The 26,831-nt window shown below is 36.6% G+C and overlaps 1 protein-coding gene across 6 annotated transcripts in view; it reads right to left on the reverse strand.

The window, feature by feature from the left end:
• The window catches only part of PTPN4 (protein tyrosine phosphatase non-receptor type 4), a 225,519-nt gene that overhangs the window by 178,873 nt on the left and 19,815 nt on the right, over positions 1–26,831 (reverse strand). For 5 of the 6 annotated variants that reach the window (XM_012749752.3, XM_012749750.3, XM_012749751.3 and 2 more), the window contains one exon: positions 1,849–2,003. In XM_012749752.3, coding sequence (XP_012605206.1) covers positions 1,849–1,986 — 138 coding nt within the window. In that variant the 5' untranslated portion in view covers positions 1,987–2,003. Of the gene's footprint in view, positions 1–1,848; positions 2,004–26,831 lie in introns of those variants that run through there. The other variant, XM_076005469.1, reaches the window with a different exon arrangement.

Consider the following 26,831-nt stretch of genomic DNA (forward strand, 5'->3'; position numbering starts at 1 on the left):
ACTTAAAATCAAAACTAAATATTAAATAATAAGTTAAAATAAGAGTTATTAAGTTTATATTCCCCTAAAAAAGAATTATTATTAAGTCAATAACAGGAAAAAAGGTTCATTTTCTTGTATCAACTGTCTAACACATGAGAATTTCTACTAACTAGAAATTTTTATGAAGCAGTTATCTGTTTGGCAACCTGTATTTCATCTATTAATAGACCATAGAATACAAAAGAAATTGAAAGTTGAACTTTTTAGAAAAGCACAACTTGTTGGGTATGCCAGATAATCTCAAAGGTACTTTTAATGATGCAAATTTCACTACTCCGCAGCCCTTTTTCCAATGTGAAATGGCTTGGAATTTGAGATAAATTAGTGATCCTGTTAAAAAGTAATACTAAGAAAATTTTAAGAAACTGGTAATCAAGAATGATTAATATTTTATTTTACTTAAAGATTTCAAAGTATAGAAATACCTAGGTAATATAGCAGGGAACACATGAGATGTCAGCCTGGAGACTTCAAAAAGAATAATAATAAATTCCAGTTTGAATATTGACTACAAATATTAATTTCATAATGTCCAATGTTGGGGTGTAACAATGGTACTGTGGTAATTTTGGATTTTCTTACGATGCTGAAGTACTTATGAGTGAAGTCTACCATTTACTTTCAAAAGGCAAAGAAAAAAAATTTAAAAACACCCACCACACAGAGAGAAAGAGAAAGCCAATGTGCAAAATGTTAACACTAGGTCAATCGAGGTTAAAAGGTATGTGAGTATTTATTATACTCTTCCTTTCACCTTTTCTGTTTTTTGTTTGTTTGTTTGTTTCTTTGTTTTTTGAGACAGAGTCTTGTTCTGTTGTCCAGGCTAGAGTGCCGTGGTGTCAACCTAGCTCACAGCAACCTCAAACTCCTGGGCTCAATTATCCTCCTGGCTCAGCCTCCTGAGTAGCTGGTACTACAAGCATGTGCCACCACACCCAGCTAATTTTTTTCTCTTTTTAGTAGAGATGGGGTCTCAGGGTCTCACTCTTGCTCAGGCTGGTCGCAAACTCCTGACCTCAAGTGATCCTCCAGCCTCAGCCTCCCAGAGTATTAGGATTATAGGCGTGAGCCACTGCACCCAGCCTCAACTTTTCTATAGGTTGAAATTTTTTAAATAAAAAGGGGCAATGCATCCTTGTATGTATCAAGACATGCACAAGAAAATTCACAGCAATGTTTTTTTTTTTGAAAGCACAAAATGGAAACAATCCAAATATATACTAATAGTAAATGGTGGTAAATGAATAGATAAGTAAATTGTGGTATATTCATATAAAAGGATATTATGTAGCAATGAAAATGAACTAACTACTGTTAACACACTACATGGGTCAAATTCACAAATAACGATAAGCAAATGAAGCCAGACACAAATAGGATGAACAAATGTTTGTTAAATAAATATTTCAGATGATACTCAGATAAGATTAGGGCTGTCATTTATCTTTCAGCAAAAGTTTTATTCATAGAGAGTACATGCAAAATTACATTGGAAATGTATAAACTATTGAGAAGAACAAATTCTTCATGCACCCTCAAACACACTTATGAAAACCACCCATATACTATACATCTACTCTACTAATCATAATGCACTGCTGGTTTGCCAACAGCATCCAGTGGGCAACAATTTTTAAAGACCCAGTTTGGATAACAACACATACCTAATACAAACCAGCATCCAAAAGACTTTCTTAACTGAATAAGAGTTTTCAAACTATACTACAACTTAATGGTTCTAGTTTTAAAATATATCTAAATTCAAACTTATAACAAGAGATGATTTACAAGATATAAAATACTTACATTAACTTTGAAAGCTTGTACAGTGTTATCCAGAAGAAGGATGTTGCAAACCACTTCTGTGTGCTGTCTGTCTCGGGCCAACTCTGATGCTCGTACATTGTAGGTTCCGCCAGCAGGCAATCGGAAACGTGAGGTCATTACTGTCCACACAAGGTCTAAGTTTAAAAAAAACAAAAATCACTAAATTAAAAGAAGAAGATATAATGTAGTTTAAAAGAAAATGTTATTTATATTTTTCAATTAAAACTCAGGTGGAAAACAATTATAAATTTGGAAACACCAGGATAAGTATTCTAGATACAACTTGGATATCAGATATAGTTCATCATCTAAACAAAAATTACAAATTGCCTTGAAGAAGAGTTTTATTTTGAAATGTTCCATTCAGAAGAGTTAATACACATATTTTTCAGGAAGTCATATTCCATTTCAAAATATGTAAACTTAGGAGTAGCCAAAAAAGGGGGAAAAGAATATGCTACTTTAGGAAATTAAATATTATTCATTGATACAAGTACTTAAAAATATGGCAAAATGACAACAGGAAGGAAGATTTAACTTTGGCAGGCCCTTCTATTTTTTGTTTAAACTTAAGATTTGGGGGAAACATGGAAATTTGGTTTTTTGTTAAAATATAATGCTCTTTATTTTAACTATCTTCAAAATTCACCCTAATTCTTATAATATTATTATTATTATTCCTAATAAAATAAAAACAAAATAGAAAACTTAAGACTACCAATCTTTGCTTCAGAATTTTTAACTTAAGAGGGGAAAAAAACAGAGTGCCTATAAAAGAACAGAAATCACACTGGTATTAGCAACACTGATGTTTTTTGTTTTCGTTTTTTATTTATTTATTTATTTTTGAGATAGAATCTCACTCTGTTGCCCAAGCTAGAGTGCCATGGCATCAGCCTAGCTCACAGCTAGGCTAGGTGGTCTTGAACTCTTGAGCTCAAATGATCCGCCTCCTTCGGCCACCCAGAGTGCTAGGATCACAGGCCTGTGCCACCTCCCCAGGCCTGGCAACACTAGATGGTAAAAGACAATGAAGGCTGGGTGTGATGGCTCACGCCTGTTATCCTAGCACTCTAGGAGGCTGAGGCAGGAGGATCCCTTGAGACCAGCCTGAGCAAGAGCGAGACCCTATCTCTACTAAAACTAGAATGAAATTAGCCAAACAAGTAAAAATGGAAAAAATTAGCCATGCATGGTGGCACCCGCCTGTAGTCTCAGCTACTCGGGAGGCTGAAGCAGGAAGAGGGCTTGAGCCCAAGACTTTGAAGTTGCTGTGAGTTAGGCTCACACCACAGCACTCTAGCCCAGGCAAGAAAGTAAGACCATCTCACACACACAAAAAAAGGACAATGAAGATGTAGATTCAAAGTTCTAAAAGAAAATTATTTAAAACACAGACTTATTTACCCACATCTAACATTCATGTAGGGAAAAAAACCAAAAACACTTTCAGGCATTCAAGGATCCAAATTGTAAAACTCATAAAACTTCTGTCTTAAAGACAGTTAAACTTAACTAGAAATCGACACAAGTATTTGGGGTTTTTATTATTTATTTATGACACAGAATCTTGCTTTGTTGCCCAGGCTACAGTGAGTGCCATGACGTCAGCCTAGCTCACAGCAACCTCAAACTCCTGGGCTCAAGCAATCCTCCTGCCTCAGCCTCCCGAGTAGCTGGGACTTCAGGCATGCGCCACCATGCCCGGCTAGTTTTCTCTCTATTTATTAGTTGGTCAATTAATTTCTTTCTATTTATAGTAGAGACGGGGTCTCACTCTTGCTCAGGTTGGTTTCGAACTCCTGACCTCTAGCAATCCGCCCGCCTTGGCCTCCCAGAGTGCCAGGATTACAGGCGTGAGCCACCATGCCCGGCCTGGGATTTTTAAATATGAGTAAGCAAGCTGTTCACAGTTGCTTGTGCCTTTAATCCCACCTACTCAGAATGTTGAGGCAAGGGGATTGCTTGAGGCCAGGAGCAACACAGAGAGACCATCTCTCTAAAAACATTTTTCTAAATAACCAGGCATGGTGGTACACAACTGTAGTTCCAGGTATTGGGGTGGCTGAAGTGAGCTGTGATCACTCCACTGTACTGTAGCAAGCAATAAGAATGAGTTGGCAAAATAATAATAAACAGCATTTCAAATTGGGATTCCATAACAGGAGCTGATCTCTCATAGACTACCCATGTCAAAAGATTAAAGCTCAATATAAAAGTCAATTTTACATAGAGGAGAAATAATATAGAGGAAAATAGTTTTAGTACTTGACAAAGAGGAGCTAGCCAAGTAAATTTTACCAATTAAAAAACAATGACTGGTAGAGTACAAAAAAAAAAAAAAAAATGACCCCACTACAATCTCCTCAAATATAACAATATAGGCAGGTAGAAATTACAAGGATGGAAAAAGACATATATCATGGAAACATTAATCAACAGAAAGACGGAATAACTAATATTAATATCAGATAAAGTACACTTCAGAACAAAGAAAATTCACAGGAACAGGGAAAGATATTACATAATTATAAAATGGTCGATCCACCAAGAAGACCAAGCAATCTTAAATGTGAATGCACCAACCAACAGAGCTGCAAAATATGCTGCAAAAACCATACAGCTGAAATAAAAAATAGATAAATCTACAATTCTAGCATAAGAGCTCAATACCCCTTCCTCAATAATTGATGCAACCAAAGAAATTAACAAGAATATAAGAGAATTTAATAATAACATCAATTAATAGGATCTAATAAAGGCTGGGTGTGGTGGCTCACGCCTATAATCCTAGCACTCAGGGAGGTCGAGGTGGGAGGATCTCAGGGGTTCAAGACCAGCCTCCACAAGAGCGAGACCCTGTCTCTACGGAAAAACGGAAAGAAATTGACCAGGCAACTACAAAAAGAAAAAAAATGAGCCAGGCATGGTAGCACATGCCTATAGTCCCAGCTACACGGGAGGCTGAAGTAGGAAGATTGCTTGAGCCCAAGAGTTTGAGGTTGCTGTAGCTAAGCTGTCGCCACAGCACTCTACCTGGACAACAGAGTGAGACTGTGTCTCAAAAAAATAAAAAATAAAAGGATCTAATAATGAACATTTATAGAATATTCTACTAATGACAATAGAACCCATATTATTTTCAAATACCCATGGAACATTTACCAAGAGAGACCATATCCTGGGCCATGAAACAAACCTAAACATTTAAAAAATTAAAATTATACAAAGAGTGTTGTTGTCTGAGGACAATGTTATCAAATTAGAAAACAACAATAGAAAGATAACAGGAAAATCTCCAAATACATAGAAACTACAATGGTACTTTAAGTAATCCACAGTGCAAACAGGAAATGTCAAGGAAAATCTAAAGACACAATGAATTAAATAAAGATGAAAATACAACATATCAAAATTTGTGAGGCAGGCCGGGCGCGGTGGCTCACGCCTGTAATCCTAGCACTCTGGGAGGCCGAGGCGGGCTGATTGCTCAAGGTCAGGAGTTCAAAACCAGCCTGAGCGAGACCCCGTCTCTACCATAAAAATAGAAAGAAATTAATTGGCCAACTAATATATATAATATAAAAATCAGCCGGGCATGGTGGCTCGTGCCGGTAGTCCCAGCTACTCGGGAGGCTGAGGCAGGAGGATTGCTTGAGCCCAGGAGTTTGAGGTTGCTGTGAGCTAGGCTGACGCCATGGCACTCACTCTGGCCTAGGCAAGAAAGCGAGACTCTGTCTCAAAAAAAAAAAAATTTGTGAGGCACAGCTAAAGTAGGGTGGACAGGGAAATCTACAGCAATATGTGCCTACAACAGAAAATAGGAAATGTCTCTAATCAGTACTGTAACCTTCCTCGTCAAGAATCTAGACTAAGAAGAGCCAAATGAACCCACAGCAAAGAGAAACCAATGAAAGTAAAGACAAAAACAAACAAAAAAATCAATGGGGTGGGTGGGAGCTAGCTCTTTGAAAGGATCAATAAATTAGTCTCTATCTAGCAAGACTAACAAGGAAAGAATTTTGTCAAAAACAAATTACTGGCATTAGGAATGAAACAGGATACTACACAGACCCTGCAGACATCTAAATGATACTACGAACAACTTACACATAAATTTGACACATAAAATGGACTAATTCCTCAAAAGGCACAAACTACCAGAATTCAGCCAAAATAAAAAAGATAATTTAAATAGCTCTGTAGCTATTTTAAAATTTGAATTCATAATTCTAAAACTCCTCCAATAGAATCTTCGGACCCATAGGGTTTCACTGGAGAATTCTAACATTTAAAGAAAAACAAATGCAACTTCTACACAATCTCATCCAGAAAGCAGAGGAGGAGAGAATACTTCTCAACTCAATTTTATACAGCCAGTATTACCCTGATGGAAAAAAACAGACAAAAACATAAAAAAAGGAAACTACAAACCAATATCCCTCATGAATATAGATACAAAATCCTTAATAAAATATAAGAAACTAGAATTCAGCAATATATAAAAAAGAACTGCACAGATTTCAGTTTCTTGAGCAAATAAAAACAAAAATAAAATAGGCTGGGCGTGGTGGCTCATGCCTGTAATCCTAGCACTCTGAGAGGCCGAGGCAGGAGGATTGTTCAAAGTCAGGAGTTCAAAACCACCTGAGCAAGAGCGAGACCCCGTCTCTAATAAAAATATAAAGAAATTAATTGGCCAACTAAAAATATATAGAAAAAATTAGCCAGGTATAGTGGCGCATGGCTGTAGTCCCAGCTACTCTGGAGGCTGAGGCAGAAGGATTGCTTGAGCCCAGGAGTCTGAGGTTGCTGTGAGCTAGGCTGACACCAGGGCACTCTAGCCCGGGCAACAGTGAGACTCTGTCTCAAAAAAAAAAAAAAAAAAAAAAAAAAGAACTGCATACTATCACCAAGTGGGTTTTATTTCAGAGATGCAGCAAAGTTTAATAATTCAACAACTAATCAATGTAATACACCATATTAATAGACTTAAGTAAGAAAAATGACATAACCCCTTCCATCAACGCAGAAAAGCATCTGACAAAATTTACCACCTATTCACAATAAAAATTCTCAGAAAACTAGCAATAAAGGTGAGGCAGGAGAGCAGAATAGGAAACACAGGTGGGGCAGAACAGCAGGACAAAATTAGGGTCACAGATCAACACCTTGCTTTACTCCAGTTTGCAGAAGCCTCTCGGGAGGCCTGCACAGATGGAGGGCAAGAGTGTCCTCAAGTGATTCATTATACCATTATTACCATATATTCCATGCCCCTTTGGAAGCCATGATACTTCCAGGCCTGCACAAATAAAGTAAAAAACTCCCCTGCCCAACAGATGGGAGGAGAGAACATTTTCATTGGCTAGGGAGAACATAAGAATGAATAAGTCAGAAAAAAGAAAAGAGGAACCTGAAGAGACCCTAGGGCCACTGTCTGCTTGGACAGGAGCCCTCTCCTACCCCTCTTCTGGAGTATACTATGATTTGCTAATCTTTCTTGACACTCCCATTTATTAAGCGTACTTGCTTAATAAATTTCTTTCACTTTGCTCTGCTGCTTTGGTGTTTGGTTTCAATCCTTTGTCTCCAAATACAAAGCACACATAACAAAGGGACCTTCCTCAACTTGATAAAGAGTATCTACACAAAAATCTACAGCTAACCCCATTCTTAATGGTTAATCCCTGAATGATTTTCCCCTAAATCAAGAACAAGACAAGGAAGGATCTCACCACTCTTATGTAGTATAGTACTGGAAGTCCTAGCCAATGCTATGACATGGGGAAAAAGAAAAAAAGGACAAAAAAGAAAGAAAAAAGGCACACAGGAAGAAATAAAACTGTTCCTATTTTATTATTTTTCTGCATTTCACTTGAGGAGGTAAAAAAAAAAATGCTAAGAAATAGAAATTAGAATCAGTAGTTTGAACTCTAGTATTACAATCTCTATAGACCAACAGAGAAACATTAACTCACCATAGTTTCCAATTATCTAAAGCTGAAAAAAAACATTCAAATGATCCTAACCACCTTAACTGCGATAAACAATCATGGAAGAAGATTTTATGAAGCAGTAGTAGTGGATCAAAGAGAAGTCAAGGAAGAGTAATTCCACAACATCCAATAAAGTATTTATAACTATCAACAATATCTTTTCCATCCTTCACATCCTTACAACCAGCACTCCTTCCAACCTACATTTCTGACTCATACCCTACTAGTTATGGCTATGAATAAATTAGTGTGACATCAGAAACTGAGTCTTTGGAAATGAATAATCAATAGTTAATAAATCACTGTATATGGAGAAGCTACCTGAATAGGGTATTAATTTATCAAAATAATGACAGACCTAAAGCTTAAATGAATGGAATGCTTTTAAGTAATAAAACGGAACTATTCATATATGCAACAACATAGACAAATCTCAAAATAATTATAAGAGAAAGATGCTAGACCAAAAAAGAGAGTATATACTGTAGGTGATACATACACATAGAATATATACACTGTATTTATATGAAATCCTAGAAAATAAAAACAGAGCTAAGGTGACAGAGAGCAGATCAGCAATTCCATGGGGATGAGAGTAGAGTAGGGAGGTACAGGGGAAAGGATTACATTGAGGCCCAAGAAAACTTTCAGAAGTAATGGATCTCTTCATTATTTTGATTGTGGTGGTAGTTTCATAGATGTGTATGTATGTCAAAACATCAAATACTATACTTTGAAATATGTCATTTACCGTATGTCATTTTACCTCAATAAAGCTGTTCAAAAACCTATATGGCCAAACCACCTTAAATGTAAAAATATATACAAAATTTGATATTCTGGTTTATAATCTCCTAGTTATTAAGAAGATTTGGTTTAATTTAACATAAATGTATTACATTGGCCACGTCTCTTCATTATGTTAATAAAATATGGCTAATTTTTCTTATTGATGGTAAATGTCATTAGTGAAAATTTTAAATTACAATATTCACTTTTAACCTTAGACGCTGTAAGAGTTCAGGTATAGAGACTGTTCTATAGTCTATAGCCCTAAAACATGTTATTAAGGAAAGGAAAGTGATAAAAAATTATGTTTATTCTAGTTAACCTCTCTTTGCTTCATTTGCTTATTCTGTGAAATAAATAAATAATAGCTGCACTCATCTCAAAGGGTTATTGTAGGGACCATGATATAACACAGGTGCTGCTCTAAATTAGAATACAAAGTGACTAATCTTCCAGTGATTAATTTACTCCCAAAGAATAATTTATATACTGATATTAAACATTTCTATACATTCTAGCTCAAATGTAAAAGAAACCACTTTTTTATGTTTTCAATTTAGAAATCCTTTTGAAATAAAAGGGCACAGCTGCAAATTGGCATCTTAATTTTCATAATCACAAATCAAAACCTTCTATTACTGCCATCATAATACATGTTTGCAGGAATAGAATGTCATTGAAATAAATTATTTTGTGTAAAGAAGTAACAAAAGGAAATGGGGAGTAAAAATTAACTTGGAAACAAGCCTCCTGGATCTTAAAGTGACAGTTTCTAGAAAAAATTAACATTTTTCATGTTAATATTATATAAATGTTACTTACATCGATCCTAGTCACACTATTTACTAATTATTCTACGTAAAATGTCCTTCCAATGAAGAAAACATTGAGTGGGTTTAGACTCACAGTAAGTATGAACCAGAGTATGGGAAAAAAAAATGTCATGTATCAATCACCTGAAAGTAATTAAATTTAGCTACCTTTTGTTGGATTCACATCTTTAATTGCCATCAATCTGATACAGGAGAAACATTTAACCATCTTTTAAAGGCAACTTTCTAGTTTGATGCATTCTAGTTTACAAAAAATAAAAGATGCGAAGAAGCACTTCCACAAAGGCAAATAATGACCTCTGAAAACACACTCCTCCAAAAAAGAAAAAAGGACATTGCTAAATTGTTAAAATCAACTTTTTCAGCCAGGTGTAGTGTCTCACGCCTGTAATCCTAGCACTCTGGGAGGCTGAGGCGGGTGGATCGCTCAAGGTCAGGAGTTCGAAACCAGCCTGAGCAGAGTGAGACCTCGTCTCTGCCAAAAATAGAAAGAAATTAATTGGCCAACTAAAAATACATAGAAAAATATAGCCGGGCATGGTGGCACATGCCTATAGTCCCAGCTACTCGGGAGGCTGAGGCAGGAGGATTGCTTGAGCCCAGGAGTTTGAGGTTGCTGTGAGCTAGGCTGACAACATGACACTCTAGCTGGGGCAACAGAGTGAGACTCTGCCTTAAAAAAAAAATCAACTTTTTCAAAACTCTAGAAATTAAAACAAGGACTGCAACACTCTGAAGAGTTTTAATTCAAGATAAACAGGTGAATCTCAGTAATAACAATGAGCTTTGTGGCATTTTAACTTGACCTACTCCCATCCCATTCTGCTCAACAATGTGTTAGCTTTGAAAAATGAACAAACTAGCAATCATGGTAGTTATGAAAACAGGCAGCCTAGCAATCACTGGATGAGGAAGAAAGGATGTAGAGCTCCCCAAAACACCCCATTTCTTGAGAACTATCATTCTTTGACCATTTTATCAGCTTCCTGGAAACTCCTGCTTGCACAGCATACCTTTACTTTACCTGACTCAGAATTTGCCTATTATAAATAGCCTTTTATCCAGGGTGCTTTTTGAAAAATATCAGCAATAACCGTTTAACATCACAGCTGCCAGAAACAGTAATAATAGTTGGGGTGAAAAAGATGACCAAAAAAAAGAGAGAAAGAGAGAGAGAGAAAAGTTGGAGAATGAAATGTTCACAAGGACTTTGAAAAGGTCCAACAAATGCCTGGGAATCCAGAAGGCCATTAGCATGTGCAAACTGCATGCATGCTCACGGAACAGTTGAGAAAACACTAATCTCATACCTCTTGCTCTGCAAAACCAGGATGAGAATGCTAAAGTAGGGCTGTCAAGTAGGGCTGTTCAGTGTCAAATGAACACTGAAAACCCCCTAAGTAAAGACTGTAAATTACTGGTTCAGGCATTTAAGGAAATCTGCCCCATCATGAGCTGACAACTAAGTTAACTGAGCAAAGATAATGGGGGCTACCAGTGGCAAACAATACAGTCTTTATAACATTAGTTTAAGAAGGTCTATAAACAAATAACCAGTAACAACAACAATAAAAAACCCAGTGAGGAAGGAATCTGATTTCTAGAGTTGACAAAATACATTATTTTAAAAATGCAGGCTGGGCGCAGTGGCTCCCACCTGTAATCCTAGCACTCTGGGAGGCCGAGGCGGGCGGATTGCTCAAGGTCCGGAGTTCAAAACCAGCCTGAGCAAGAGTGAGACCCCATCTCTACTATAAATAGAAAGAAATTAATTGGCCAACTAATATATATATATATATATATATATACATATATATATAAAAAAATTAGCCGGGCATGGTGGCACATGTTATAGTCCCAGCTACTCAGGAGGCTGAGGCAGTAGGATTGCTTGAGCCCAGGAGTTTGAAGTTGCTGTGAGCTAGGCTGACACCATGGCACTCACTCTAGCCTGGGCAACAAAGCAAAACTCTGTCTCAAAAAAAAAAAAAAAAATGCAAAAGCCAACACCGAAAAAAATTACTAAATGGCAAACACAAAAAACAAAAAGCAGGAAAGTATGGCCCATACAGGGATGGAATAAAAAGGATTCAACTGCCCCAAGGAAGCCCAGACATTACACTTACCAAAGACTTTAAGTTGGCTACCATAAATATGTTCAACAACTAAAATAAACCATGACTACAGAACTAAACAAAAACATGAGAACACCATCACACCAAATAGAGATGATAAATAAAAAGAAATTATTTTCTAAACAAGCAATTCAGAATTCTGTAGTTGAAAAATTTTAAAAACTGAAATGAAAAATTCAATGAAACGGTCCAACAAGGAATTTGAGCAAAGAGAAGAAAGTTCAGCCAACTTGAAGATAAGTTAATTGAGACTATCCAGTTTTAGGAACAGAAAGAATAAAGACTCAAGAAAAATGAACAGATCCTGGAACGTAAGAGACACTATCAAGCACACCAACATATTCACAATAGAAGTCACAGAAAGACAGTAAGACAAAAAAAGAGGCAGACAAGAATACCTGAAGAAATAATGGCAAATAATGCCCCACATTTGATTTAGAAAAATTAATCTACACATCTAAATAGCTAAATGACCTCAAACTAGGATAAACTCAAAAGAAATCCACACTCAGACACATCATAATCTAAATGTCAAAAACCATAGAAAAAGAAAATCTCCAGAGCAGGAAAAGAGAAGTGATTCATCATGTACAAGAGATCCTCAACAGCAGTAAAAACAATATAATCAGGAAACATTAAGGTAAAAAGGCAGTGCAATGATACATTCAAACCACTAATAGAAAAAGGTTATCAAAAAGAATTCCGTATGTAGCCAAACAATGTTTTAGAAAATGAAAAATAATTTAAAATATTCCCAGATAAACAAAAACTAAAAGAATTTGTCACTAGCACATCTGCCCTAGAAAAAACAAAAGCTTAAAGAACACTAGATATTAACTCAAATCCATAGGAAGAAATAAAGAGCATCAATAAGGATAATTAGATGGCTAAATATAAACAACTGTATAAATGTAATTTGTGTTTGTAACTCTTCTTTCCTCCTGATTTAAAAGATAACTGCATAAAGCAATACTTATTAAACTGTACTGATGGGCTTATAATGTATAAAGATGTCATACTATTTGTACAACAATAGTATAAAAAAGGGGAAGGGAGCGTGAGCCATCTAAGAGCAAAATTTCTGAATACTATTGAAATTAAGTTGCAGATACCCCAAACTAGATGGTTGTAAGTTAATCCCCAGGGCAACCACTAAAAAAAAAAAACTCAAAAACACATAACAAAATAAACAAGAGAATTGAAATGACAAAATACATTGTCATTGAAATGACAAAATACATTGTCATTGAAATGACAAAAAAAAAACAACTGTGTAAAACAATAATGGAATTGAAATGACAAAATACATTGTCATTGAAATGACAAAAAAAAACTGTGTAAAACAATAATAGATGAACAGAGAAACAAAAGAGATAAAAGACATATAGAAAACAGTGAAATGGTACTACCTTGTCAGTAATTCCATTAATTGTAAATAGACTAAACACTCAAATCAAAAGGCAGAGATTAGCAGAACAAATTTTTAAAAACCTGCTTCAATTGTATGCTCTCTACAAAAGACACATTTCAGATTCAAACACAAATTAAGCATAAAAGCATGGATAAAAATATGTTACAAAAAACAGTAACAACAGGGCTAAGAGTACATATACTATACTGGTATCAGACAAAATAGATTTTTATGGAAAAAGGGTTACTAGAAAGGAGAAAGACTGTTTATAACAAAAAGGTCAAAACATTAGGAAGACAAACATATAACGAACGCATCTAAAAACATCACAAAATACATCAAGCAAAAACTGACAGAACTAAAGGGAGAATAGTCAATCTGATGATAGTTGAAGACTTTAATACCTCATTCTCGATAATGAATAAATATGCAGAAAAGTGAATAAGGAAATAGAAGACTTGAACAACATTATAAACCAACTATACCTAAAGATATCTATAGAATACTGTACCCAACTACAACAAAATACAGAATCTATTCAAATGCACATGAGACATTCTCCAAAGGAGAGTATATGTTAGGCCATAAAACAATATCAATAAATTTTAAAGGACTGAAATTATGCCAAGTATGTTATCCAACCACAATGGAGTAAAATTAGAAATTAATAACAGAAACTTTGGGAAATTCACAAAAATGTGAAAATTAAACAGCACACTCAAAATCAATCAATGGTCAACGAAGGGAAGGGAAATGGGAAAATACATTGAGATTGATCAATTAAAACAAACATACAACATACCAAAATAGACAGGATGCAGTTAAAGCAGTGCTTAGAGAGAACTTTATTAGAACAAAGATCTCAAACCAATAATCTAACTTTCTACCTTAAAAACCAATAATGAAAAAGACCAAATTAAAACCCAAGCAAGTTTGAAAAGGAAGAAAATAATAAAGATGGAGTGGAAATCATTTAATGGAATGATAAAGAAAAAAAGAAAGACTAACATTACTAAAATCAAGAAGGAAACAGGGGACATTACTACTAACCTTAGAGAAATGAATGCATTACAAAGCACTACAAAGAACAACTGTATACCAACTGCTATAGTTTGAATGTGTCCTTGAAAAGTTCATGTCTTGTAAACTTAATCCTCAAATTCATATATTGATGGCATTTGGAGGTGGAGCCTTTGGAGGAAAATTAGAGTTAGATGAGGTCATGAGGGTGGTGTCCCATGATGAGATTAGTGGCTATATAAATAAAAAAGAGAGACCTGAGTTGGCATGCTCAAGGCCTCTCACCATGTGATGCCTTCTGCCACATAACACTTCAAGAAGGCCCTCACCAGATAGGAGGGCGTTAGACTTCCTAGCCTCCAGAACTGTTAAAAACTGTAAGAAATAAACTTCTTTTCTTTATAAATTGCCTGGTTTGTGATACTCTGTTACAGCAACAGAAAACAGACTAAGATACCAACAAATGAGAAGAAATAGACAAAGTCCTAGAAATGCACAAATTACTAAAATGGACATACTTACTAAAAAAATATATAAAATTTGAACAGACCTGTAACAACTAAAGAAAAAGAATCAGAAAAAAAAAAAGATACAGAGAAAACAGACAGCTTCACTAATGAATTCTACCAAATATTTAAATAAATAACGCCAATATTGTATAAATTCTTCCAAAAAATAGAAGAGGAAAGAAGATTTGCCAATTCATTCTGTGAGGCCAGTATTATCCAGATGCCAAAACCAAATGAAGTTATCACAGGAAAAATACAATGCACTATCCCTTATGAATACAGATCAACAAAATACTAGCAAACTAAATCTAATAGTCTAGAAAAGGATTAAATACTGTGAATCCAGAAAAATGTAAAAGGGATTACATACCATAACCAATCTAGATTTACACCAGGAATCATACTGAGTTTAAAATTCCAAAAGCAAACGATATAAGTATATAAAATTAACAGAATGATGAATAATGACAATATGATTGTATGAATAAAGAAAAAACATTTGACTAAAGTCAATACTCTTCCATGATTTAAAAAACACTCAATAGGCCGGGCGCGGTGGCTCACGCCTGTAATCCTAGCACTCTGGGAGGCCGAGGCGGGCGGATTGCTCAAGGTCGGGAGTTCAAAACCAGCCTGAGCAAGAGCGAGACCCCGTCTCTACTATAAATAGAAAAAAATTAATTGGCCAACTAAAAGTATATATACAAAAAATTAGCCGGGCATGGTGGTGCATGCCTGTAGTCCCAGCTACTCGGGAGGCTGAGGCAGTAGGATCTCTTGAGCCCAAGAGTTTGAGGTTGCTGTGAGCTAGGCTGACGCCACGGCACTCACTCTAGCCTGGGCAACAAAAGTGAGACTCTGTCTCAAAAAAAAAAAAAAAAAAACACTCAATAATGCAAGAATAAAAGGAAATATCCTCAACCTCATAGAGACAATCTACCAAAAAACAAAAAAAAAACAAACCTCAGCTAATGTCATATACATAATAGTGAATGAATGATTTAATTTCCCCTAATATCAGGAACAAAACGAAGACATAACTTTCATCACTTCTATTCAACACACTACTAGAGATTCAATGGTAATTTTTAAAAGCTTAACTTTTATGATTCAACATGTAAAAATTGATAATGGAATACACTGTATTAACAGAATGAAAGAACATGATCGTCTCAATCGATGCAAAAAAAGCATTTGAAAAAAATTCAATAGCATTTCATGATAAAACCACTCAGCAAGCTAGGAATAGAGGAACTACCTCAACATAATAAAGGACATATATCAAAACCCCACAGCTAACATCATACTCAATGGCAGTTTCACATAGTAGTGAAAAGTCCTAGTCAGAGCAATTAGGCAAGAAAAAGAAACAAAAGCCTTCCAAATTAGAAAAGAAGAAGTAAAATTATCTATCTTCACAGATGACATGAACTTACATGTAAAAAAAAAACCCTAAAGATTAAACACACACAAAAAAAACCACAGACAAAACAATCTGTTAGAACGAATCCAGCAAAGTTGCAGGATACAAAATGAATTTACTAAAATCAGCTGGGTACACTAACAATCCAAAAAGGAAATTAAGAAAATAATTCCATTTACAATACTATCAAAAAGAATAAAATACTTAGGAATCAACTTAGCCAAGGAGGCAAAAAATTTGTATATGGAAAACTACAAAACATTATCAAAAAGAAATTAAAGACACAAATGGAAAGACATCCATGTTCATGGATTGGAAGACTTAATATTGTTAAGATGTCAAAACTACTAAAAGTGATCTACAGATTTAATGCAGCTCCTACCAAAATCTCCTTGGTATTTTTTGCAGAAACAGAAAAATCCATTCTAAAATTTTTATGGAATCTCAAGGGACTCCAAATAACCAAAACAATCTTCAAAGAAGAGCAAAGTTGGATGTGTCGCATTTCCTGATTTCAAAAGCTTACTACAGGCCGGGCGCGGTGGCTCACGCCTGTAATCCTAGCACTCTGGGAGGCCGAGGCGGGCGGATTGCTCAAGGTCAGGAGTTCAAAACCAACCTGAGCGAGACCCTGTCTCTACCATAAAAATAGAAAGAAATTAATTGGCCAACTAATATATATATATATAAAAATCAGCCGGGCATGGTGGCTTGTGCCTGTAGTCCCAGCTACTCGGGAGGCTGAGGCAGGAGGATCACTTGAGCCCAGGAGTTTGAGGTTGCTGTGAGCTAGGCTGACGCCACAGCACTCACTCTAGCCTAGGCAAGAAAGCGAGACTCTGTCTCAAAAAAAAAAAAAAAAAAAAAAAAAAAAGCTTACTACAAAACGTATTTCTTTTCAACAAAAACTTTTGGAAAAACTGGTTATCCACACGTAAAAGAACAAAGTTGTACTCTTACCTTAAACCAGCAGTCCCCAACTTTTTTGGCACCAGGGACTGGTTTCATGGAACACAATTTTCAGGGGCGGGGGTGGGGGGGTGGCAGAGATGGTTGGGAGTGGCTGTAAATGCCACCACTCACCTCCTGCTGTGTGACATGGTTCTTAACAGGCCATGGAACTGTACTGGTCCAGGGCCTGAGGGTTTGGGGACCACAGCCTTAAACCATATATAAAAATTAACTCAGAATGGATCAAATGGATCTAAATGTAAGGGCTAAAACTATAAAAATAAAACTCTTAGGAGAAGACATAGGGGAAAAGCTTCATGACACTGGATTTGGCAATAATTTCTTGGATATGACACCAAAAGTACCAACGATGAAAGAAAAAATAGATAAGTTAGACTTAGTCAAAATTAAAACCTTTGTGCATCAAAGGACACTATCAAGAAAATGATTATAAAACCACACTATACAAGAAAATATTTGTAAATCATGTATCTGACGAGCCTAATGTCCAGAACGTATAACTTACAAATCAACAACAAAAAAATATTAAATTTAAAATAACAAAGAACTTTAATTGACATTTCTCCAAAGAAGATATACAAGTGGCTAAAAAGCACATGAAAAGATGCTCAATATCACTAACCATTAGGGAAATGCATATTAAAACCACAGTGGCATACCACCACACACACATTTGGTTGGCTACTACCAAAAAACAAATGACAACAACCAAAATTAACAAGTGTTGGCAAAGACAGGGAGAAATTGGAAGTACACTGTTGGTGGGAGTGTAGATAGGGCAGCCTCTGTGGAAGACAGTAGGGAGTTTCCTCAAAAATTAAAAACAGAATTATTACGTGATCCAGCAATTCCACTTCTGGGTATACAGCCAAAAGAATTGAAAGCTAAATCTCAAAAGAGATGACCGTACACTCATGTTCACAGCAGCTTTATTCACAACAGCTAAAAGATGGAAGCATACCAACTATCCATTGAATGGATAAGTAAAATGTAGCATAACTAAGTAACAGAATGTATATTCAGCCTTAAAAAGGAAATTTTGACACATACTAAAATGTAGACGAACCTTGAGACATTACACCAAGTGAAATATGCCAGTCACAAAATGACAAATAGTATATGATTCTATTTATATGAAGTACCTATTATAGTCAAAATCAGAGCCAGAAAGTAGACTGGGGAATGGGGAGTTGCTGTTTAGTGAATACAGAATTTCAGTCTTTAAAGATGAAAAGAGTTCTGAAGATGGATGGGTGGTTCTACAACAATGTAAATGTACCTAACTGAACCGTACATTTAAAAATGATTAAGATGGTAAATCTTAATTAAAAGGTGATCTAAGTTTATGTAGTCATCAAATGTTCTTTTAGAGGTGTGTCAAACAATTAGTGAAAATATTGTATTTTTGAATTTTGTGAAATTTATGGCATTAGCTTCTCGTCATTTGTGATCTCTTGTTCTAAATAAATGTGCTTAATTGTAGTTTTTCTTCCATCATCTTTTAAAGAATATGTATTTTCAAAAGCCCTGGTAAAATCTGAGAAGGAAGGAGAAGAATAATATAAGACCAACAAGTTAATTTGGGGAAAAAAAGGAAATTCTAAGTTTCCTTACAAACATGTCAGTAGAAGTATAGTAACAAAGGGGTGAAAATTAAAATAAGCCAAAATAAACTTAAGTTTTGCTTAATATGTCATATTCCTCCAAAATACAAGTTTATTTTGCATGAGAAAGGACAAAAATTTCAACAGTTTATAATTCTGCACTGCCCCTAGGGGGCTGCATGCTATTTTTAAAACTTCAGTACCTAAAATGTCTAATATTAGTTTTCAACACCAGGAATTTCTTTTACTTATCATATATACTGGGCTTTAAAACTAGAGATGGAAAACACACCATCATAGGCACTTGTTGGAGGCAAGGACCCCCAAAGACCCTCAACTCCCCTATGACTCGTCCTACGCACGGGCTTCGCCCTGGAAAATTCCTAGGACAAAAACAGCACCCCACCCTCCAGCTCTAGCTCCGAGAAGAATGCATTCCATGACGTGCTGACCATGGAATTCTCCAGGGTGTGCTAACTGCAATTGTTCCCGACCACCTGCCAGGTTGAGGTTGGGTAATCAGTCACAAACAACCTCGATATCGATAAGATACTGATTGGGACTGATTAGCCCAAACCCAAGACTCACCGTCACCCTACTGCATTTTTTGTTTCTATTTCCTTGTTTCTGTATGCTTATAAAACCTACTAAGAATCTAAGTAAAGTAGACCTTGACAACCCTTTGCTTGGTCTCGTTCCTTTCTCTCGCCCATCTCTTTCAGGCAAGGTCCCCCTTGACCCCCGCGAGTAACAGAAGGTCCCGCGGGCCGGGACAGGCACTCATACCTGATGCTATCGATCTATTTTTATATATGGTATGTAAAGAGATAAAAAGCAGGCCTAGGCCTAGGCCAGGTACAGTGGCTCACACCTGTAATTCTAGCACTCTGGGAGGCCAAGGCGAGCAGATAGTTTCAGCTCAGGAGTTTGAGAACAGCCCAAGCAAGAGCGAGACCCGTCTCTACCAAAAATAGAAAAAAAATTAGCCGGGCATGCCTGTAGGTGGCGCATGCCTGTAGTCCCAGCTACTGAGGAGGCTGGGGCAGAAGGATCGTTTGAGCCCAGGAGTTTGAGGTTGCTGTGAGCTAGTTGACACCACAGCACTCTAGCCTGGGCAACAGCATGAGACTCTGTCTCAAAAATAAAAATAAAAAGCGGGCCTATTTATTATTGTAGGGGACTGACAGATATTTTCCTAGTTTAAGAATTAAATTTAGTGAGTATGTACGTGTTCTGCCCAGAGCTTTTGAAAGTAATGTGTTCCGGACAAGGCCCTTGTGACAAACACAGTTGCTGCCTAGAGGCATAACAATAGACCTGAGTTTCTGCACTGAGGCAAGAGCTGCCCAGTCCCACAATAAGTGGAGGCCTGGAGGCCACACAATAAGCACACTGTTCTTTTGATTGCTGCTTAATCCCGTAAGATGGCTGGTTAGTCAATGACAGGTAAGACACCTCAAGGGAGGGGTGACCTAAGCCAGGCAAAGCCAAAGGGGATCGGCCTAAGAGGAACTGGGGATGAAAAATGCCCCTGTGGCTGCCTTGCCCAACCTTGCTAATCTCGGTCTGTGATCCATGCCTGGCGCCTGGAGCAACTGCCTGGAAATCTTGAGTCAGGAGATATCTGTGTCCTTAAGCTACGTGTTCCAGAATTTATGGCTATTGCTGCCACACCTGGGTGGGCACGTACCAGGAACTAACTTTGATTTTGGGGGTATAAAAATAAAACGACTGGTGTGTTCTGCACTGCAGTCTTGTAACCATCTTTGTGTGTGTGTGTGTGTGTGTCTTTTTGTGTTCTGTGTTCACCCTCCTTCCTGCAAATGGGCCACGACAATTGACAGAGGTTATATAGCCTGCTTAATGTTACACTGCTAGAAAGTCCAAGCCCTAATGTGCCAGATTCCAGAGGTTGCACTCATTCTATTATATACCTCAAAGATTCATTTATTTATTTCATAAAATATTTATTCAGCATCCATTATATTCCAGGCACTATGTTAAGTACCAGGGGCCTGGCTAGAGCTCATTCATTATATAAGGCAGTAAAAGTACTTAAAAAACAATTTGGAATTTTTCAAGTGTTATATCAATGTTAGACAATACTACTTCTAATAGAATCACCAGTGTACAGATAGTGAATATTAATAAGAATACTATTAATACTTAAGCCTTAAAGTCTATCAAATGTATTTTTCCTTTTTAAGATGGTGAGCTCCTTAAAGGAGCTTTGCCTTCGTATTTCTCTTAGCCCCCAGGACCAAGCTTTGTACTCAGTATTATTCAAAAATTAATCTATTAATTATACAGAAGCATCAGTATCACCTGGGCCCGTCTTTCCATAATTGTCCATCCCCTACTGGGTTTTAGGAACACTGGCAGCCAGTTTTATTGCCCAGGCAGGTACTGGCAATCCCTCTGGGAAAACTAACCACTAGCCCAAGAAAACACTTGTAAATCCTAAAGCCTACAGGCCAAGGACAGAACCACAAAACATGTAAACACACACTGCAAGTTTTCTATCAGCTTTTTGGTGTCTCTCCCATAATTACACCATACTATGTCTACTACATAAAGATATAATAAGGTGTCTTCCAAATGTATAGGAATTAAACTAGCATTGTAGGTAAGTGTCCAATAGAATGACATCTAGAACTAAGTCAGTGGTACCTCTTAAGCTCCATGGTGAAGGGCCAGCTTTTTCCATTTTTAATCTATCACAGACTGTGACAAATTGTATTTTTCAGAAATGGCACCAATAATATTTCTAGAATTTTGCCACTATACAAAAAGGTGGAGTCTATGTCCCTTCTCCCGTGAATTTGGACAGATCTTTGTGGGTATAGCAGAAATGACACAGTGACTTCTAAGGCTAGGTCATAAAAAAAAGATACAACTTTAACCAGGTTTGTCTGGGGACAAAGTTTCTGATCTCGTATTCTTTCTCTCTCTCTCTCTCTCTCTCTCTCTCTCTCTCTCTCTCTCTCTCTCTCTCTCTCACACACACACACACACACACACACACACACAGACACACACACACTCAAAAAGCAAATATGGCTAAATTTTAACAACTCTTGATTCTCAGTGATAAGTATACAAGTATTCACTGTATTCATCATTCTTTAAATTTTTCTGTTTGAACATTTTCATAATAAAATTGAGAAAAAACAAAACATTTCATAAAACAGGCATGGAAGTACATTTAACCATTCTCCTATGCCATTAATTTGACCTGAAATTAGCATATTGCCAATTAATAAAGGACTTGTATGCCTATTAGTCACACAGTTTTTAAGAACGACCTCCATCAGCATTTCTTTCACTTAGTGTGTATCAGAATTACTTGAACTTTTGAAAAATGTAGATTTCTGGGACCCAACTGCAGATTCTGAAAAAAGTAACACTTTCTGTAAGTCCTACAAGTGACATTGATATGGATGGTCCATGGCCTACACTTTGAGAAACACTAATGTACAGCAGTGGTTCTCAACTGGGGCAAGTTTGTCCTTCATGGAATATCTGACAATGTCTGGAGATATTTTTGGTTGTCACAACAGAAGGGAAAGTGCTACTGGCATCTAGTAGATAGAATCCAGGGATGCCACTAAATATCAGAGAATGCACAGGACAGTGTCCCTACCCAATACACAAAAAAACTATCTGGTCCCAAATGTCAATAGTGCTGAAGTTGAGAAATGCTTGTCTTAGAGAGTCCTTTTCTTTAACAAACCATATAAGAGGAAGTTTAGTGATGTCTTTTTTCCTCAATATCATAAAATAGAAGAAAATGGAAAAGATGAGGAAATCAGAATGACACAACTAGAGACTTTGACTCATGTTGCTCTTTTTTTTTTAATGGCACACTACTCCCATCAAGAATTAGGGGGTCAGCAGGGTGCAGTGGCTCACGCCTGTAATCCTAGCACTCTGGGAGGCCAAGGTGGGAGGATTGCTTGAGGTCAGGAGTTCAAGACCAGCCTGAGTAAGAGTGAGACCCTGTTGCTACTAAAAATAGAAAAAAATTTAGCTGACAACTAAAAATAGAAAAAAATTAGCCAGGCGTGGTAGTGTGCACCTGTAGTTCCAACTACTTGGCAGGCTGAGGCAGGACTGCTTAAGCCCAGGAGTTTGAGGTTGCTGTGAACTAGGCTAATGCCACAGCACTCTGCCCAGGGTGAAAGAGTCTTTCCACAAAAAAAAGAACTAGGTGGTCTATGTCATCTCTCTTAAAGGGAGGGGAGGTGTTGAAACTTGTGACTGTTTTGACTAACACAGTACACAGTACATGTGATGCTTTATGACTTCCGGGACTGTGTGAGGAAAGGCCTTGAGTTTCTATTTAGCTCTCTTGGAACACTCACTCTCAGGATGCTTCCTTTCAGAACTTAACTAACATGTTGTAAGAATCCCTAGCCATATGGACAGCACATATATAAGTGATCTGATCCATAGTCCCAGGTGAGCCCATCCTTCATTCATTCCAGAGGTCCTCAAACTTTTTAAACAGGGGGCCAGTTCACTGTTCCTCAGACCATTGGAGGGCTGGACTATAGTCTAAAAAAAACTATGAACAAATTCCTATGCACGCTGCATATATCTTATTTTGAAGTAAAAAAGCAAATCGGCAAAAACACCCGCATGTGGCCCATGGGCCGTAGTTTGAGGACGCCTGCTAGACATATGAATAAGCAATCTTGGAAGTAGATCCTCCAGCCCCCAAGTGTTCCAATCCCCAGCCATTCCCAGCAGAGCAAGTAGACATTGTGGAACAGAAAAGAGTTACCACTCCTGTGGCCTGTTTGAATTACTCACTCATAGAGCCTATAAATAATAAAATGGTGGTTGGTTTATGTGACTAAGTGTGGCCATGGTTTGTTATACAGCAATAACAACTTCAAAATCTCAGATTCTGTCACTTAATTCTTAAAATGACAATCCCCTCAGAAGGATTACCCTCAGAAGGACTAAGTGGCTTCCCTAAGGTTACACCGGCAAAAGTAATGGAATAGCACTTGAATCCAGATCTGTCTAATCTCAAAGATGATGCTATTTCTATCACATCATAATGATTTCTACTTCCTCCTGCTAAAATTATACTTATTGATCATTCTTTTCAAAGGCAACCACAGAAGCATCTAAATTAACTGAAGAAGATATCATTGAAAAAGAGACATCGCTATTTGTGGTTTGCAAATCTTCAATCTAATCCATTGCATTCTCCCTATTGTTTCCTCAATCTCCACCTCAACACTCTCCCCAGAAAATCTGAAGGGGAAAAGATGTCACAACCACATATACTGAGATGTGTGTTACTCATCTGCCCTTACTCATCATTTATGTTGGTGATGTTAATAAAAAAAGGATTACAGGTGGACTGAGACTCAATATCAGAGTTTTACTGTTTTATTTCATTTAGCATAATCTATAACCTCTCCCAATAGCATCCTATATCAAGTTCCTAAGTCAATGTCCAAATGGAAGAACGTCTTTACTGCAAAAATGAATCCAAACAAGTCAAACTGAATGGGCAAAGGAACAAAAAGAGGACACTCATTCAGCCAATTATTAAGCTCTCAAAATACAAATATTTCAATGTTACTTACTATGCTGCACTCATCTGGAATTTAGCAAAGAAAGGGTTTTCACAGTCTAAGGCAAACGTCTTTCTATTAACAACTGCTGTTACACTTGTAATACCTAGTAAGCCATTGATTCACTGTAAATTTTAACATTCTAATTCTGTTAATATCTAGCTCCGATTACTTTGGGGCACTTTATTTTTCTTAGCCTCGATTTCTTGATCTGTATAATGACAATCCTATACAGTAGCCATGCCATATATAACAATATGGCTCATATGACTTAAGAACTGTTTTAAATTAAGTTAAATTTAAATGGCCACATTTGGCTAGTAGTTACTCTATTGGACAGTGCAGGACTATATGACCTCTAAGTATCCTTCTAATTCTTAAATTCAATTATTTCTAATTTCCAACATTTTTAAAAAAATCCTTTCTCCCTAAAATTGAGTAAACAAATAAACTATATATCAAATAATCACACAGGAAAAAGAAAATGATTTCAGTCACTGTTAAACATAATATTCTTGATCAGGATTGACAAACTTTTTCAGTGAAGAGCCAGATAGAAATTATTTTATTTTATTTATTTATTTTTTATTAGAAACAATTTAAAGATGGAAAGAAATTATTTTAGATTTTATGGGCCAGTTTCTGTTGCAACTACTATTAATAATTCTAAGTTTGTAGCATGAAAGCAGCCAAAACCAACATGTAAATAAATGAAAATGGCTGTGTTCCAAATTTGGATACTTAAGTCCAAATTTCATATAATTTTCATGGGTCATGAAACACTATTCTTTTGATTTTTTTTTTAGTCATTAAAAAATGTAGGCCAGGCATGGTGGCTCACACCTATAATCCCAGCACTCTGGGAGGGCAAAGCGGGAGGATCACTTGAGCCCACGATTTTCAGGCTGCAGTACTCTATGATCATGCCACTGCACTTGAGCCTGAGCAATAGAGCAAGATTCCATTAAAAAAAAAAAAAAGTAAAAAGCATTCTTAGTTCACAGGCCATACAAAAATAGGTGGCAGTCAGTTTTGACTCACAGGCCACAATTTGTTGATACCTACTCTTGACTATAACCACAGCAGAATATATTCTGAGGATAAATCAAAAGAAAGGTAAAAAAAACTTTGAACTTAGTAAATTTCTTGTCAATAGTAGTCTCGATACAACATTCGGAAATTATTTTATGTGTATCACATGATTGAACCAATGAATAAATGTTAATTCATTTGTTGAGAACCAGGAGTATGGTTATAGAAAACAAGAGGTCAGATATGGCATGGGAGATGGTTGTAGATCAGAAACAGACATATTGGTATGATCTAATTTTTCTTAAATTATATTTGATGTCTCTGTCCACTATTAGAACCTAGAAGCAATAACACTGAACATACTTAATTCCCTATATACTGTTCCCCACTAAAAGAAATTAGGACTCTTTGGTAAAAAAAAGGCTGATTCTAGAGCTGGAACACAGGAGTTTGAAGCTATAGTGAGCTGTGACACCACTATACTCTAGCCTAAGCAATAGAGTAAGACCCTATCTAAAAAAAAAAAAAAGAAAGAAAATTATCATTTTATAATTATCTTAACTGATCCAGGCAAGAATTATCAACAAACACTAAAATTACTAGATGAAAGTTTATGAGGAAACAAGATACACAATCTGAAAGTATCAGCCCATAGGTTACTTATTAATTACAAAGGGGAAAAGATATCTTTACAATGGAGAACTGCCAGATCCCATCCGAACCAAATGATCAAATTTAACATCATCCAAATTGATGTCATAGGTACCCTAAGTTGTTACTAAGATTAAATAAGATCATGTATGTGAAGTCCTTAGCAGAGTCTCTGACACTTAAAAGTGCCTAGTTAAGTATTAGCCTCATTACCGAGTACTACCTTTCTAAACATTCAAAACTAATTTTATAAAGACAATTTAGAAATATATGTTTTTATTAAAATATTTCAAGCTGGGCGTGGTGACACACACCTATAGTCCTAGTTACTCAGGAGGCTGAGGCAGGAGGATCCCTTGAGCCCAAGAGTTCAAGTCCACCATGGGCAACAAAGCGAGAACCCCATCTCTTTAAAGGAAAAAGAAAAAAATACTCTAGTTACACCAGAATTAACAGAGTATTTATTATCCCAGCACTCCGGGTGGCTGAAGCAGGAGGACTGTGGCCAGGAGTTCAAGATCAGCCTAAGCAACATAGGGAGATCCTGTCTCTACAAAAAATAAAATTAAAAAAAAAATTAGCCAGGAACAGTGGCATACACCTGTAGTACTAGCTACTCGGGATGCTAGGGTGGGAGCATTCCTTGAGCTTGGGAGTTCTAGGCTACAGTGAGTTATGATCCAGCCACTGCATTCAGTCTGGGCAAGAGAGTGAGACCCTATCCCCCAAAATGAAAAAAACACAAAAAAAGCCTCAAGTCAAGTGTTCATATGTTAGAGAATTAGCTAAATGATGTTCCTCTTTACTTTCCCCAATCCTTCCCATGTCCAACATATCTATTGAGTGCCACGTAATGTGGCAAAGAAAAAGCAGCAATATGACTATATCAACAAACAAAACAAGATAAAAGTCCCTGCCCTCATTGAGTTTCCATTCTAATGAGGAAAGAAAAAAATTACACAGTATGGAGTAAGGTGGTGTTGTAAACAG

Source organism: Microcebus murinus, chromosome 8, assembly GCF_040939455.1.
Source record: "Microcebus murinus isolate Inina chromosome 8, M.murinus_Inina_mat1.0, whole genome shotgun sequence".
NCBI classification, from domain to species: domain Eukaryota; kingdom Metazoa; phylum Chordata; class Mammalia; order Primates; family Cheirogaleidae; genus Microcebus; species Microcebus murinus.